This window comes from Brassica oleracea, chromosome C2 (genome assembly GCF_000695525.1).
Source record: "Brassica oleracea var. oleracea cultivar TO1000 chromosome C2, BOL, whole genome shotgun sequence".
In the NCBI taxonomy this organism is placed as follows: Eukaryota; Viridiplantae; Streptophyta; class Magnoliopsida; order Brassicales; family Brassicaceae; genus Brassica; species Brassica oleracea.
The window spans coordinates 16,905,517-16,924,255 of NC_027749.1; the positions used below are offsets into that span (position 1 = coordinate 16,905,517).

At 36.0% G+C, this 18,739-nt stretch overlaps 1 protein-coding gene and 1 long non-coding RNA gene across 2 annotated transcripts; one reads left to right on the top strand and one right to left on the bottom strand.

Annotated features, from left to right (window-relative positions):
- Positions 1–3,042: 3,042 nt before the first annotated feature.
- On the bottom strand, positions 3,043–4,779 carry LOC106324924. Its single transcript, XM_013762928.1, has 2 exons — positions 4,647–4,779; positions 3,043–4,174 (listed from the first exon to the last, which is right to left on the bottom strand). Exon 2 carries the CDS (start codon positions 4,001–4,003, stop codon positions 3,392–3,394), a length of 612 nt encoding a protein of 203 aa, XP_013618382.1. The 5' UTR covers positions 4,004–4,174; positions 4,647–4,779; the 3' UTR covers positions 3,043–3,391.
- A 13,375-nt stretch (positions 4,780–18,154) lies between these two features.
- On the top strand, positions 18,155–18,721 carry LOC106326436. Its single transcript, XR_001267235.1, has 3 exons — positions 18,155–18,344; positions 18,426–18,489; positions 18,634–18,721. It is a non-coding gene; the product is annotated as an uncharacterized LOC106326436 (long non-coding RNA).
- The last annotated feature ends 18 nt before the right edge of the window (positions 18,722–18,739 follow it).

Genomic DNA, 18,739 nt, shown 5'->3' on the forward strand with positions numbered 1-18,739 from the left:
CGGCATGGACGGTGACGGCATGGACGGTGATGTTAGGCGGCTGAAATTGTTGATGTTGGTTTTGTCAAAGATTGTGAGCCCACCAAACACCTTCTTCATGCTTATAAAAGGAGAGCTATGGTGAACCATTTCATGCATCCCAAAACAAGAAAACACAGAGAGAGAACAAAGAGAGATCGAAGAAGAAGGAGAAAAAAAAATCTCACAAAAAATCTTCTTTAAGAAATTACGAGTAATTTTTGAGTGTATTTGAGATCGGGGTGTGAGTTGTGAGCTTGTAAAATTTACCGGGTTGATAATAAAAGATTTGTAGCAGGTCTGGAGACGTATGCAACATTGGCCGAACTCCGTTAACAATTTTGTGTGTGTGCTCTTTTCCCGCTCCCATAAATTCTGGTTTACCGTAAAATTTGACCGCGTATTTCCTAACAGATATGGTTGACGAAATCATATGCGGCCAACACGAGTTACTCGATTTGTTCATTAAAGCGACCAAGCACATAAGAATGGCCAGATTCATCCAAATCTATTGGCATATATTTATATGGTTTGGGAGACCTTAACTAAACCTCAACATAAGTCAGGATGACAAAGAATGAAAGATGTGTCAAAGCGAATTATGCCACACATAGTTTATCGGAACATTCAATGCATTTGAAGAAGGATGGGAATAGCCTATTAAGACCAACCAAGATTTGTGACTTGTTAAGGGATGTATTAGGGTTGAAAGAAGCTAAAGTAACCATGAGAAATGATTTTTGATCATAAGGAAAATAATTGGTATGTACAGAATACTAGATAAACCGTTCGGAGCGTATGTCAGGAACTGTTTAACTAAAGACCGTTCAACTCGGCTCAGGATGAATATGAGCATCATAATGAGACTTGGAGGACCCAAAGATATGGGGAAGTTAAGTATTGGATGTGGTAATTTGCGTCGGATGGTTCTGCATGTACGACATCTTCGATGGACAGATTCTTTCCGTAGCAAGCGACCACAACAAACGGCTCTGCATACAGAACCTCTGATAAGCTTCGCATCCTATAACCTACACTAAATTGCAGTAGTCTAGGATACGAACCGCAGACCTAGTTGTAGAAGCCTTTACATCTTAACCAGTTGACTAAGGTGCTTCCACATACAATGCGGATATTTGTACCGATAAAATGTTATCAATCAAATTAATTCTCTATAAATTATGGTTTATGTAAAATACAATAATAACCTTAAATATTGTAGTGGAATATATATATGGTTTTGCAAGATCACATATTTATACTTAATAAGAAATGGTTCATTCTATTTTTCCTTCAAATAGAGTAACTCTATAATATTGTTGAATTCTATTCCAATGATACTCTATCTTAAAGTGAAAAAATATAATGATAAACAAAAAATAAATGGATTACTCTGTTTATAGAATAAATTATGTTTTACTTTGTTATAGAATGAAAAATAAAATATCACTATACTTTTTTTACTCCAAATTCAATTTTAAAGTTAAAAATAAAATGAGATTTTATTATTTTGAATAAAATGTTAAATTTGGTTCAAAAGAAAAATATTGTTTTACATCATGTGTAAACTTTGGTATTTAAACCATTTCTATCTATGATGTGAAGAAAACTTTTTTCGAATTAAGATGCAGAGATAGCTCTTAGCTATTGTTGGAAACTATCTTGGTATCTTCCATCTCTTAGTTCATTCATCGATGAGAGGAGACGGTTTCGAAGAAGCCTGTCAATTATCTTGTACATGGTTACAGTTGAGCGTGGTTTGTCCCCATGTTTCCGAGTGTTTCTCTCTCTCTCCAAATTATGTACACAGTAGCCTGAAACACATAATGAACAAAGAAGAGCCGGGTCAGAGTAAAATGAGACTGGAGATGCTTTTACCATTGATCCGTTGGTATACAAAATTAATTCATACCTTATCACAATCAAATATTTTCAGTGGGTTAAATAAAATAAATAAAAGCTACTTATTGAGAGAGAGAGAGAATAATTCTAATTATATTTTACTCTTCGTAAATAAAATAGAATACAACAATATTTTATATAAACATTACATATTAGAGAAATATAGAGACTAGGGAGAGATGGAGTGAAATAAGGAGAGAAAAGGGAGGGAGATAAAGATGAAGATTGGCGAGACTGATAGACAGCGAGATGGCGATTGAGGAGACATACAGAGAGAGATGGAAGAAAGGTAAATTTTATCACTAATATTTCGTTTTGCCTTTCATAAATAGAATAGTACAAAATCTTATTATAGATGTATATATTCAATTTATAAATATATGTCAGTTTTATAAAATTCAAAACATGTCATATACAAAAAAAAAATCTATGCTTTTTATAAGTATATAAAAGTTTCAAATTATAATTTTTTAAACTTTGTGTTCAAAAAAATAAAATAATAATAATAATAATTTTTTAAACTTAGAAAATGAATTAAAAAGGAGAGGTAAAAGTGAAAAATGGTAATATGGCAATTAATACATATATCATAGCTTAGTTGTTGTCAGAGCACCCTCATTAAGGGTTTACGGGGGGGAGTTCACAGAGAAATCAAGAAAAGATAAAAATAAAATAAGTAAATCACATGAACCTCTCTCTCCTAAAGCTCTTGGGGTTGAACCCCTCTCTCCTAAAGCTCAACACTGTAGCGCGGGCCCCACGTATCGTGGCGGCCCGCGATTAGTCTAGTTTTTTTTTTTTTTTAAATCAAAAAAAAAAAAAAATTTAATAATAAAAAATTGAAAAGATAAACCCCAAGGGGGGTTCACTGATGCTCTTGCTCTTGGTTAAAGAGTAAGTTTAATCCTGCTATGTATATGCATCCAAATTTCTCTTAAGAAATCAATCATGAATATCTGTCATGAATATTGGTGGTCACACAAGTCTGAATACTTATATCCACACACATGGAAGTTATAAACAAAACGAGTAACGGTAAAATTAAAAGAAAAGTCACAGTGTTCATGATTCAGGGTCACTGATGAATCATTCATCATCATGATTCATGTTTATTCACATTGATGTTTATCTAAATTTTCTTCCAGAAAAAGTTACAGCGAGATGCAGTAAAAAACGAGTAAACACAGTGCTTCTTTGTCAAATTTTGTCAATGGTGAAAGTAGACAAGGGTTCTCACAAGGTCCAAAAGCATTATTTCGACTACGTTTGTACATAAACCATACCATACAACTTTAACCTGGAACCCTGAATCAGACAAAGGGTTTTGTTGTAACTTGTCTCATCTAGGAGGACCTGTGCTCTGGTTAGCTTCTCTATCTCTGCGTCTCCTGCCTGAGCGTCCTAGTAGAACCCGACCTTGTCGCCTCATTCGACTTGCCAAAGAGTTGCCATTCGTATCTTCCTCTACTTCTCAAGAGACAGTCATCTCACTTGTTCCATGGTGGGTTGTCAAGTCATTCGAATCAGAATCAGAGAGTCTTGTCTGATTCCTTAACGCCCCAAGACCATGCATCATAATGATAACACTCCACAAATTCCTACCAAATCCAGCACGGTGATCACGACCCTTTTCAGAACCTGATTCAGAACCGTTGGGGTTGTTTGTTTCTATAACGTAATCCCCAAACACCGTTGCACCGGGCATCATAGACCTAATCGTGCTGATAACATCAGCTCGGTCCTGCTCAATCTCAAGCCTTCTCCAGTTCAGCTCCACATCAGGGTCAACTTCACGCGGCTTTGCACAAGGGTGATCCGTTTTCATGTGTTTCCTCAGCTCTCTGAAGCTTCCAGCGAAAACACAGTTCCCCTGCATACAGATCCTCTGCTTGAGATTCAGAAAGTCCCGTGCAGGCTGCACTATTGTCCAACCTTTCACCTGGCCTCTACAAAGTGGGCATGTGAGATTCCCAAGCTCAGACTTGTTGACCGGTTGATGAGACGTTGACTTGAGTTTAGCTGACGCTTTCTTGAACTGGTCTAAGCAACAGCGTTGTGGGGACACTCCATGCAAACTGAGCATATAACATTCTCATAGTCCCTCTTCTCTAGACACTTTGTACAATCTTTTGCAAACACGTTACTTGCCACACGTCGATTAGAAGACTGAGATTTGTACGGTCTTGCTCTGATCCGTCGTGAATGGATCCTGCGTCTTGTCCTTGTAGCTTTGGCCATAATCTCAAAATCACACCTGTACAAGTTACTCATACTATTAGAAAACAGGCATTGATTTGAACAGCTGAAAAAAATATAAATCTATTCATATATCATTGGAGTTGCACAGAACAACAAATCATCAATGGTAATCCAAATGTAATCTAATGAAACTGAGAACAAAGCATCAAGGCTCTCTCACTACTTTGGAAGCCTAGAAAGGTGATTCAAACTCCCAAGACAACACAATGAGTGAACTCAACGCAATAAAACAAATAAAGCTGAAGAGGCGTCAACGGGTTACAGGACAACAGAGCAAAGGAACGTGCTTTCACCCAAAACTAAAGAATCAATCATGAATCTAACCCACATGGAGACAATCAATTGTACACATCTCGGATCTTCCAGACCCAATTTATATAAAAATCTTCAGGAACCTCTGTAGAAAGAACACACAGATCACTAATTGTACGAAGAGCGTAGACACGATGATGCGACAGGGAGTTTACCTTTAGGGATTGCAGTTTAGGGTTCGTAGAGTGGATGCAGCGAGAGGGAGAGATGAGGAAGCGAGTGAGGGATTGCAGTTTAGTTCTGAGTTTCTCTTCCCTCACGCCACGTGTGATTGTGATATCACCTCCATGCTTCCTTCGAATGCGTTAGTGTGACGGCCAATGGATTAAGCCTTGCCCATTCTGATTTCACCATTGGGCCTAACCTCGGATCTAGACCATATACAAAGTCGGCTTTGATAATTTGTGATACGTGTCTTCCATGTATTTTTTTTTACATTTTATGTCCTTCTTCTTTTAGATTGTTGTAATTTGGCCAAATATTTTCTAATCGTGAAATATCTAATTATTTCCACATCAACTATTATCGTATGAAGTTTGATAATTTATTTTATAGTTCACTAAAATTCAAGATAAATAAAGAAATAAATAAAATAATATAAATATATTTTACATATTTAATTTATTCACAACTAAAAATAACATAGTTTTTATTATTTTATTATTTTTTACCATTTTATATTATTTAATTTACAAATTATATATTTATTTAACTATTAAAAATATAAAATGACCAAACCAATAAGAAGAAATTAGAGTGCAATACATAATTTAAACATAAAACTTCCACAATCAGAGAAAAAAACAAAATACCATAGTAACACTAACTCAATAAATGTGTGGAGCTGAAAAAAGATCAACAAAGAAGACTAAACTATCTCATCTTACCATAGAATGTATTGGGTAGAACAAGTAGATGTCAGAAAAAAGTTAAAAAAATAAAATATGAGACAAAGTGATCCCCAGAACACAAAGGATCGCGATCAAGCACCAGCGCAAAAAACTAAAAAACCGGGTCAGAGAAAGAATAATCATCGGAAGAACAATGTCACCACGAAACAAAAAGATGCATGTCTAAAGCACCGGAAGCACCTGGAGTAGCAAATATGGCGAAAAGGAGAGCCACAAGAGACGTGATCAGCGATGAAAGGTGCAGCGAGATGAGAGAACAAAGAGATAAAAATAGACAAAATGAAATCAACAAACCGTTGAGCCATCCTCGAGCTATGAAAAAAGAGCATAGAAGTCAGATCACCAAAAACAGATCTTGAAAACCAAGACAAGCATAGACTATTGACGGCAAACCAGCGACGAGGAAAACAACATCATTGACAACTAAACGCTGACCCAACCCAACGAGATGTAGTTTCTAACCTAAGCCAAAACCTAAGGAAAAAGAGGACCAATATTGATCGAAATAACATACAACGCCGTAAGAAACAACCGCACAACATGAAACTAATATGTCTGATCTATAACAAATACCAGATAATCTCACAGAAAAAGAAGGTGATGAAAAACAAGAGCACGGAGATGAATCTTTTCTTAGTGATGGTGAGAAGCACTACACACCGGAGAGGTAAACGAAATACATAGATGGTGATGACTCGAGGTCAAAGATGGGAGAGAGTGCAAAAAACACCTAAAAAGATTAATGTGAAAAATTAAAATACAATTTTGAAGCCGTTAATCTTAGAATCAACAAATTCCTAAAAAAGAGTTACTGAAATTCAATATGTTTTACATCAGAAACTCACTTCACCATTAACAAGTAGTATTATACATACAACAACATATTATAAAAAAAATATAAACAAATAATATATTAACTTATTACCTACTACTATATAACATAATAAAACATCAAATAATGCTCTTCACAAATAAATACGAACCACATAATCACATCAACAGAAAATCATATTTAAGAACAATAAAACCACTTCGCGCAGACACCCCCTAGTTTCTAATAATTGCAACAAAAAATAAAATACGCTACAGATAAAAGAGGGTTTTCGTTCCATTTTCTACACTAAAAACGAATATTTTAAATATATTTTATAATAATAGACTACCACATAACTTATGTTATTTATTAAAGTAAACGGCTATATTAAAATTAAATTTTTGTTACAATATACAATTAAAAACATATATTATGCTAAACATAAATATGAAAAATTATACTATATTTTTATTTGGTGAAAATTGAAAATATAAGAACAAGGGATCAATTTATTAAGAAAATTTTCAGTCTTAAATGGAGTAATTAAAAATGTTTTTTTTATTAATCTGGAGGTATTCCGAATCTATGGATGAGTTTAGACTAATCACCAAAGAAGGTGAAGCCTACAAATAAACCATCTTTTTGGGTAAGTAAATGGGTCCGAAAACACTGACCCATTTATTGTAGAAACTCTCATACTTCTGAGTAGATTTTTTTATCACTTTCACATTATATATATATATATATATTGCTTTTTACGAATGTTAAATTAATTTAAAAATAAATTATTTTTTATAAACTTAATTTGTTAACTATAAAAGCATAAGGAATTTGAAACTAAGTTGAAAAGCATGAAGATTCAGGCTCGGATTAAGAGCCAAAGCTGGATACTTCCCTCATGCCCTAGTTAAATTTCTGCCACAAATAAGCTACGAACAATTACTTAGATATTTCTGTTACGAAATAAATCCTAACAAAATTCATGGCTATTTTCTAAAAATATTAAAAATAATATAAATAAAATTGGGGAAATTGGATTGCATATACATCGCAATACCAAAAATCAAGTTTATAACCATAATAATTCTTTGGCTATGATATTCTTGGTATAATATGTATAAAGACAAAAAATGCCCTTCATCCCACTGTTTCATTCTCACTCTCACTTACATCGTTGATCTCATTCTTCAGAAACTATTTTTTATTTTCCAAAATTTATATTGATCTTTGTTCTCTTTCTTTTATCTCATGATCATTTACAAGTTTTATGAAATTCTTGGAAAGTGATACTTCGCATGTCGTGCAATCATCTGATCCAACAACTGTGTATGATCACTTTTCTTCATATCTTTGTTTGGGTTTACAATTTTACTACTTTTGATATATGTGGATTGAGAAACAGAGGATGCGTAGAACTACTGGAGAAGATGAACAGTACACATTGTGTTGTACTATTCCATTTGATAAACATAAAATAGAACAACGCAACATATATTGTTGCATCATCTCCACGTCTTGGCATCCTCCTCCTCTTTCTCCTCATCCTCTTCCATCACCATCAGTTACTACAAAAGATCCCACATGTAGCATCACCACGTTCAATTGTTTCATCACCACCACCATCGCCGCCCGTAATCTCCTTACTTCTTCCGAACATATCTTTTTCTCCTCTTCCACCTTTCGTGGTAGTTCTTCTCCTCTATCATTCATGGCAACACCCTTCAATCCTTCTGCAAATTGTATTTTCTCATAAGTTTCATGATTCTTAATATTCACCTTTCACACTCAAATTTAGTATTTTTTTCGTTTATTCTATTTGAAAAATAGAATAGAACTATCGTTTTATGATCTCTTTTTCAAGTTTAAGAAAAATGCTCGGAAACTTTTATATATATAAGACTATAACTTTCTCTCTCTTTGTGCTTCATCCTTTTTTTCATCTCTCTTTTCTTTCGCTTTCACTTATTCTTCCTCTTCGTGATGTACTATTGGTGTAAATAGATTATTCATTCATATCAATTTAATAAATATAGTATAGTTTAGTATAACATTCCCAAGCTATCACACTAACTTTTACCCCTCAATTAATTAGGTATTATGGGCATACACAGAAATAAAAAGTTTATGTGTTTGTGTCGAGTATTCCATACTATATCATAATCATATATATTATAGTCATGTAATGGATGAAATTCAACCTCTTAACTAAATTAATTCTGTATATGATTATACTATATGGTATCTAGTACAATATGATAATTTTACATTCAGAGTGTCAATAATCAATATCATGTGCACGCGCCTTAAAGAAGAGTTGGTCATGTTTGTGCGCAAATTGTCCCACTACTTTTAACTGTAGCATGTGTATATTCTTAATTATTTTTCCTCTTATGAATATAGAGCAAAATCACCCATAAAATTGATCGGTTTACCAATTCATTGAATACTTGTGTATGTTCATATCTACTTTTGTGATATAGGTGATGATTAGATGATTGGACCGAAGCGCAAGGCTAAAGACCATCGGAACTGATCAGTAGTATGAACTTTGGATATTTTCAAAGTATTTTTGTAAAACATTACGTGTTGTTTTGAATTATTACACTAGGATTTACGAATAAATAATCAAGATTTGTTTATGCTTACTTGGTGAATACTGTTTTATTTTTACTTAGAAGTTTTAAGTGTATTTTCTAAGATTTTTGGATTGGTCTGTTGACATTTCCGTAGTAGTTTGTTAACTCTCATCTTCAATGAGATCATTTGTTGTGATTGTGGTGACACGCCCCTGGATAGACCGGATCTCTAGAAGGGTAGATGGATAATCCAAGACAAGTTTACCAAGCATGAAACTTTAGCCAGGGGTATATTAAACTGAAGACCCAATTTCTCTACAAGTTTTAGCAAGACTCTAGGCTGTGGAATCCTTAGAAAACACCCTAAGTTAGCTTCCTGTCAAGATGGTTTACGTCTAGGGAATCTGACTTAAAACATTGGTGAAGGCTTCAGACTGATAGAATGGTGACACAAGTGAAGATGGACATTCACTTAATACTACCCGTTTGATCTCATTTTCACACCAAAAATCGAAAATGTTCCAAAGGAACGAAAGAGAACCACTCTCAAAGAAACACAAGGTTTAAATCATAAAAAGTCTATTTTATTCATCTGGTCTTGCATCATATTATATAGGAGTACAAGGTGTGAGAAACTAGAAAAATGTAGAAAGTAGACAACATAGAAAATAGAAATAAAGAGATGAGCCTGTCAGGATCATATCATTTGGTCATTGTAAAACTTGAACAATTTTGATGGGGCTTGTTGAGTATTTCAGAGGTGCTTTGTTCATCTAGTTTTCAAGCTTGTTTTGGATGGAACTACTACATGCATGCCATAAACCATGAAGAAAGGTGTTTTCTCGGTTGCCTTTTGGTGGTGGTTTGGTATTGCCCATATTATTTTCAAGAGCTCTTCCTCTAGTTCCTCTTGCTTTTAGAACCTGTCAAAGTCTTAAACAAGAAAGAAAAGAGTTGTTTTATGCTTACGGATCTGACATCTTTTTATGTGGGCTGGTGTTGTGCACCTTGACCTATTATTGGTGCCGTTTAGGGTCTGCCATATTTACGGAATCGAATGCAAGTAAATATTGGTGCTCATAATGGTTGTTCCTGGCCAGAAGGATTGAATCTTAAGATTGTATAAATTTATTTATGGTTGAAGCCCAAAACCAGTAAGAACTCCTAAACAGTTGCATCGTTGCCTTTTCTTACCGATGTTAACACCATCTTATCTTCCCTTAGAGTCATTTATCGATATTTTCATAAATATGATGTTAATCTGCCTATGAGTAGAGAGTCTTGGTTGTGAGAGGAAGTCCCGCCATTTCCCACTTACTCTTTGCCAACGACAGCCTTTTCTTCTGCAAAGCAGAGCAATCTCAATGCAAGGAACTGGTTCGAATCATTGACGTCTATGGGAAAGCCTCAGGACAACAACTGAATAATTCAAAATCTTCAGTTCTGTTCGGTTCTAAGGTCATAGCGTCCACAAAAACCGATCTGAAAAGATCACTTAATATAAACAATGAAGGAGGGATGGGAATGTATCAGGGAATGCCGGAAAAGATTTGTGGATCAAAGAAACAAGTTTTTTCTTTCGTTCAAGAGAGAGGATGAATGGCAAGATCAACTCTTGGTCAGGTAAACTTTTATCAAAGGGTGGTAAAGAGGTGCAAATTAAATCAGTAGCCCAGTCAGTACCGACGTATGTGATGTCATGTTACTTGATACCAATAGATATCTGTAACAAACTTTCCGCCGCAGTGGCGCGTTTCTGGTGGAGTACAAGCAACAACAACCGGGGGATGCATTGGGTGGCATGGGACAAAATTTGTGTACCAGTAGAAGAAGGAGGTTTGGGTTTCCGAGACTTCCGTGATTTCAATCTGGCCTTACTCGCTAAACAAGTCTGGCGTCTGCTCACAAACCCCGACTCCCTTTTAGCAAGAGTGCTAAAAGGTAGATATTACAGACACTCGAATCCGCTTGTAACAGGAAAAGCAAACTCTCCATATTTTTGGTGGAACAGCTTGATGGCAGCAAAACCAATCCTCATCGGTGGAATTAAGAGGACGATTGGAATAGGAGCAGACACGAAAGTTTGGGAAGATGCATGGATCCCCACAGAGCCTGCCCGTGCGGCGAAACCAAAGGCAGTGATCACAGATACAGACCTCAAAGTCTATCATCTTATTGATGTCGACAAGGAAGAATGGAATATTGGAGTTATAAACGAATTTAGTGCCGCTGAAGATGTTCCCCGTATTTTAACGCTTAGGATCAGCAAAACGGGACGCAGAGATGGCTATAGTTGGAAACACACAAAGTCGGGATGTTATACGGTGAAGTCTGGATATGCCATTGCAGTCGATCAACGAAAGAAGCTGCGCGGGGACATGAGCTTTGGACCGAGCTGCAATAGTTTAAAAAAGAAGGTTTGGAGACTCAAAGCTCCGCGGGAAATCAAGCATTTTTTTGGCAAGCTTTGACTGGATTTGTAGCCGCAGCGAGCAAGGTAAAAGAGAGACATTGTGGAAACGACTCGGTCTGTCAACGGTGCGGTGCGGAGAGTGAAACAATTAATCATATCATTTTTGAGTGCCCGCCGGCAGTCCAATGTTGGGCGCTATCGACAGTTCCGACGTCTCCGGGGGTATTCCCGAGTTCCTCCATTTTTGTCAATTTTGATATGCTTCTCCATATGCAAAAAGACCCTATCAGCGCAGAGAGCACGTCCTTCTTCCCATGGCTGATCTGGTACTTATGAAAGGCGCGAAACGATAAATGTTTTAATAACAAGGATACATCGCCTTTAGATACTCTGCAACTTGCGGCCTCGGAAGCTACAACATGGAAACTAGCACAACTCTTGCAGGACAGCGTGGAAGAAGACGATGGGAATGAGAGGAGAGCAGAAGTGGAAGAGCAAGAAACGTTGGGACGATGGAGATGTCAACTCGATGCGTCTTGGGTTCTAGGGGACACTAGAGTGGGTCTGAGCTTTATTGTGTTTGATGGCAACATGGAGGTAATGCGGGGGCAAAGGAAACACACCAACGTCCCATCTCCACTACATGCAGAGGCGGAGAGCTTAGTTTGGGCTATGGAGGAGCTTAATAGTCGCAGGTTCCAACATGTGCGCTTGGAATCGGACTGTCAACAGCTGGTACACATCATCAACTCTGCTAAAAAATGGCCAGCACTGGATCCAGAGCTTGATGCCATTGAAACATTGAGAACATCTTTTACTTCTTTTTCATTGAGCTTTATATCACGTTCTTTGAATTTCCGTGCGGACGCTCTTGCGAAAGAGGCCCGATCACGTGACTTACACTACACATTTGTTGACATTTTGGTTCCTGTTCCGCTAGCTCATGAGGCTAGTACGATAGGACCGGTTTAAGTTTGAAATAAAGGTTTGGATGACAAAAAAAAGAGAGTAGAGAGTCTTGGTCTAAACCAGTAAATAGACTTGTGGGTGCGCTACCTAAGTAGGGACCTTGATCTAGTTAATAGTATAATCAAGGAGATCTGCCTATTATGCTGTTGGCAACTGTATTTTGTATTAAAATTATGTCGAATGATCTCCATTCAGTTGGATGAATCGTGTTTTCTTAAGTTTATGAGTATCATATTTATATCAAAAAATATTTATATATATATATATATATATATATATATATATATTGTTGAATCCTAAAATCAGTAATCTAGTTTAAGGACTAAACAAACAATAATAAGGAGGTTTAGGAGCCAAAGGTTTCATTTATTGAAATGTTTAAGTTGTATGCCGAAGAGAAATACAAGTACTGATAAACAGGTAGTCAAAAGCTCTCTCTTTCGAAGTCGTGATGTCCTTCTCCTTCTGCTTTTTTTATAGAGCCTTCCTCATGGACTCTCTTTCTCTCTCCTCCCGCGATCATCATTGCATTTCTGCACTGGCACAGAGATCGGTGGGGTAGTTGATAGCTATGCTCGGCACCGTAGTAGGGTTTAGCGTCATGCATCGGCTGACTCTCAGGTGAGTGTTAAAACATATTCTGACGAATATGTGGGATGATGATCACCTCCTTAGTTGGGCTTCGGTTGGATTTCCTCTTCTTGGCATCGTTTTCTGTCTTGGGTCGGTCGACTCATGGACACGGACAGGAATCCGGGCCGTATCCAACATATTCCTTTTCTATTATTTGAGGAGCACTTTTAATAATTAACTTTTATTTGATGTGTGATTAACAAAAATGCCATTACTGATGTGACATCTTCATAGTCCTTTTCAGCCAACTTATTAAAATGGTCATAATTTATTAGAGTATTTACAATAAAATGTCATTGGACATATTAGTTACAAGACTTACCATATGATATATTACAAGACTTGCGAGATGATAATCAAACGAATAAATGTATTAATTTTAGTTAACCAAACGAATTTAATATATAAACCTGACCGTAATGTTATTTGTTTGGCTGTATAACCTTTTTCTACATGATATACTCTTACCAATGTTCAAGAATAAATAATTTTCATGATTTACTCTTAGCAATGGTCTCATCATGAATAAATAAATTTCATGATCTACTCTTCAGTATAATCTGACGTTGAAGTGGTTTTTGTTATATATATGTCAGATTGAAAGTTTTTCATATTTACTTATTTTCATATTTTTGTTAAAAATATAGAAAATCTTTACTATACTTGATTAAACATGTGAATTATGTTTGGGTATAACATGTTTATCTTCATTTGGTTCGGTCAATAGAAACCAACCGATGACATCATATTAAAGGTTAACTATAACGAAACCACTAGTGGTCAATTCAAATTTAGAATATTCTGAATTATTTTGCGGCATCAGCGGTTGGTTTCTGTGATGAAAATTTTAAACTATACAACTAATGGCTTATATCAAGTAAATGTTACTCATACATTTAAGGGACGTGAATTGATTATAGAATATGTATATGATATACTTTACATATTTTTGGTTGTGTTAATTCATTATATTTTGTTTTAAGGAAAGTTTTTAAGTTAAATTGGAGCGCAAGTTTTGGGATATTAATTAGTGTCTATTTTCTATAGTTAGTCCGATATGATTTCATCGGTATCACCCTAAACCCGCTTCATTGAGTATATAAATAGGTAGCCTTGAATACATCTACTCATCACAATCTTCTTCGCAAACCATCATTACGAACCCAAACTCACAATCTGCTTCAATTGATTTTATATGTGTCAAATTCATTGTGTTCAGTGCATACTGAGTATTATAGATGTGATATTCTAGGTTTTTATTTACAGTGGAGCTTCTGCGATATTTCAAGAAAGCATTTGGTCGACAAGGGTATGATGAGTAAACTCGCACAAAAATGATATAATTTCATTATATTACCACTTTCCTATTTAGTGATATTTTGCAGAAAACTTATAACCCTCATTGAAATGAGTAGGTATGTCCAGTGAAAGTCCATAACCTATATAGTATAAATTTTTTTTCAGGGCATAGCATCAACATCACAAAACCCACGATCCCCAAACAATGAAACGGCAGTTGATGAGGACGACATTCAAAGCTAACAACTTTACATATTGTCCTCAAAAACCAAGTCTATCAGTGCAACAAATGTATACCAAGAATTCTTTCTTTCTACACTTTATTTTGTTTAATTATTATTTCAGAACGCAAGCCACGAATTATGAGATTAATCATTTCATGACTTGAAAATTACTATCGGGTTTGTTTTGGAACTAACCTTTTGTGCACTTGGTGTCTGATGTCGCATGCTCCTGATTTAGCCCAGTGCTTTTCTTTCCAAATCTCCTATAAATCTATTATTGACTATTCTTTCCTGAAAACAAAAATATATCATCGGGTAGGTACTAACCTTCTTCCACTTCATTAAACCGTAGAAATGAACTTTAGGAGTAATGGTTTTGGTTTCCTTTTGTACGTGTGCACTTTTTGGTATGATTGCTATGTCCTTGACTAAAAAATCAGTTAACTACATTTTTCGTAATTAATATATATGTTCGTACGCAGTAGACAGGATAAGTGGATTGATATTTGATCATACAATTCCGGGAATACAATACGCTAACTCATTTGTGAGTATAATACGATTCTAGCTACTTCTACTTTATCAAAGCAGTCAATGAATATACAAAATCCCTATTGCTAAAGCTTATGTATATATTATGAGCCTTATGCTCATTTTTATTCAGAAACCCGCAATCTTTCTATTCTCTGTTTTTTTGACAATGCAGAATCCATAGTATATGAATCCAAATGGTGATATTTAATGTGCCTTGCAATACAAAAAATGAATTCGGATTGTATATTTAATAGAAAAATCAAATCAAGTCTACCTAGAATATTCTTCGGACAAAGTATATCATATTTTTAGTATCAATTTCATATAAATTTAAAAACCTAACAAGCATACAGACTGTATATATTTAGTATTTTTTTTGGTAAACATATTGATTAAACGTTTAAACACACACCAATTAACGTAATGTTCCAACAATACTACAATCGAATGGTATGTCATTGTAGCATTTTAGGATCGAATCCACAAGGAACTAATGATCTATAACACCAAGAATACACAAACTTCCTTAATCTAAGCAAACAAGAATATAGATGATTTTGTAACAAGATAATGTCCTAGGAATATAAACAAGCTGATCTCAAATCCAATCAAGAAATAAGTGCAAGAACTTTCAATCAAACTAAGGATGGATCCATGGGCAAAGATAATTGATATAAGGTGATCAAGGTTCAATCTAGGATGTTCAAACAAAACAATCAACAAGTCTATAGGTCTAGATCTCATTCAATATAGATTAATCCACTGTCGTGGAAAAAACCCCTATGCTAATCATGAATTAAACATCAACTGTCGTTGGCTAATGCAATCAAGCATGCATGAATCACAAGACTACTAACCACTTAAACATCTCGGACATCAACTGTCGTTGGCCAAGTATGTAAAAGACAATATTAAGTTCATTCGAGCATTTTAACAAACACCTTCCGGGCGTAAAATAACTTAAGGTCTAGATGAGAGTGATCAAGTCTAATCTAGCATTAAGAACACTTAGCAAGCATAGAACAATTTTAATCAAGTACTAAACATCCTAAATATCCACCTAATCACCCTAATTTATCTAACCCATGAATCACAAAGTCACTACTCACTAATCTCCATGAGAAACCTTAAACCCATGTAAGGATCAAGGCTAATCATGTTAATGAGCAAAAGAAACACAAATATAAGATGAAGTACTTCTTTAGATTCAAGCTTTTACAAGTTTAGACAAAGTCTTGAGAGAAAATGAGATAAAACTAGAGTTTTTAGGTGTAAAACTATATATAAGAGGTCCAAACTCGTGCTCGTTTAGTTGAATTAAACTGGGTCAAACCGGTCAACAGCTCAAAATCTCGTTCGCGAGCGGCTTCTTTCTCCCGCTCCAGCAAGTCGATATTGGACAGGGGCATGGGTCTTTTTCCAGCGGGTTCACTTGACCGCTCCACTCGGCCGCTGCAATGCTTGATCTTTGATGTTGAATTTCCCGAGCGGGTACGTCTTGCCGCAACTGAAGACCGCTGTGAGCTATGCTCCAGATACAACGACTTCTCGTCCCCGCTGGCATCAAACCGCTGTAGCCCGAGCTTGGAGACTATGGTTCATCGTCTCTGTTCTACTCGAGCCTCTCCTCTCCGGCCATCAAACAGCTCTATCCGAGCTTGACTTCTTCTTCTTCGCCTTGACCAAGCCGTGACTGCGCCACCGTCGTGCTCTCAGTTCAAGCTGTGGTCTACTCCGGTAACTCTCGTCGTCGGAATCAAGGCGCTTCAGTCGCAGGTGAAAGCTCGATGCTCAACGGTGTCTCACTCCCGCGATATCAAGTCGCTCCGGCAGTGTTCTCAGCTCCTAGCCGCGGCGATCTGGGTCGAGCTCATGCTCCTCCGCCGTGCTCAGCCGTGAGTTCTCCATCTCCACCGTGAAATCAAAGCACGGATTCACTCGTCGTCTTCTAATCATCGCGCCTCCGTTGAACCACAAATCCTCCATTGCCGTGCTCCGTCGTCACCGTGACTATCTCTCCCGTCGTGGTGGCTGCCGGAACCGTCAGAATCAAGTCTCGCCGTCGGGATTCAGATACGGCGAAGAGAGCTCGTGAGCTTCGATGGTGGTTTCTTCAATATTGCAAACCCAGTCCCTGACCTTTTAAATACTTTTTATTCGGACCCAGACTTTGGAAAGTGCAGAAACGTCCCTTTGATTCAGCCCCAAACATTTTGAACTTGCACTAACCCAGCGAGTATTCCAAAACTGCAACCTTGGTCCTTGAACTTTGAATAACTTCATATTTGACCCAAGACTTCCATAATGTGCAATTCAACCATTGAATTTCCCCCCCAAACTTCCAAATGAGCATTCCAACCCCTATGATATGCAAATGAATATGCAAATGCAATATAAAATAACTAAATCCTAATCTATATGATCAAAATATATAAGAATGAATGGCTAAAATCATGCGAATTCATAAGATATCTCATAATATCGTCAAACTCCAATATATATTTCAAACTTATTGAAACGCATATTTGTCAATACGATTTTAGTTACAAGTGACCACTGTTCTATCCTTATTTCGGTTATAATGGATATGTATTATTCCTTGCAAAAAAGCTTTAATGTTACTCACTCTAATATAACTAAAGACTAAATATTCACTAAATTAAATTGATGACACAGTATATACGGTACAATAGGAATGTCGATTTTATATTACCAAAGATGAGTTCTAAAAAATTGATTTCTTTTCATATTAGTGATTGGTATAACATGTTAAGTATATTATTAATTGTTACCGGCTGTATATATAATTATTGTATTGTCGTCCGAACCATTACAGGAATGAGAACATAAAAATTGCTGCTGACTATAAAAAAGATCCCATTTAGGAACGAGAACAGAAAAATATCACTTGGTCCATTTTATATTATGTTATATAATACAATACTAATTTGGAAGGTTTGTGGTAATTTTTTTTTGTTGAAATAACGTTTCTATAAAAACATGAATATGTAATGTATAATTTTATCCAATATATAATATATATACTTTCAAATGATCATCTCATTCCACGCAAGGCACGGGTTATTACCTAGTATATATATTATAATAATATAAATTCATATCTTCTTTATATATGAAGAAGCGTTCTTTCTTCCTGGTGAGGACACGTCGTCGTCCACGTCAGAAAGTCGGCTTCTGTCGAGGCGACACGTGTCTCACCCCAAAACGCAGCACTTAGATAGGACAGTTTCTCTGGCCCGTAATCCTTTGTGTAGACCTAATCTATTTTCGCGATGTTGTGTGTGTTCTTCTTCTTCTTCATTGTTCGATGGCTACAGTGACTCTTGCCCTTCCTCACGAATCTGAAACTGAGAGCGTTATGTTTTTTATGTGTTTATTCCCATTAATTCAGACGCCCACTACGAATTCTTCAATGAGTCTTTTAGATCTGAAAGGCGGTTTGATTCGGTATAAATAGATGTGAGTATTCTCCCTGATGGATTTGACATATGGTAGATGTGCTCAGAACTCCAAGCTTTCCGGCTCTTCTTTACTGATTAGGTTCAATGATTCAACCGATTTTGACGAGTTAACCGAACCGGTCTCTCCGTTACACAGCTTCCAGGTACGGACATGATTTGTATTTATATAGATGGTCTTATTATGTATCTGGGCTTTGTGTTCTATATATTGATATATTGGTATCGGTTTATCCATTTAACATACTAATATCGATCTTAATTTCCGTATCACTCTTTCTGTCTGATAGGAAGGTGCTCAGATATTTTAGGAAAGATGGGCACAACTGGAGGAAGAAGAAAGATGGTAAAACAGTGAAAGAGGCTCACGAAAAGCTCAAGGTTAATAATATATTT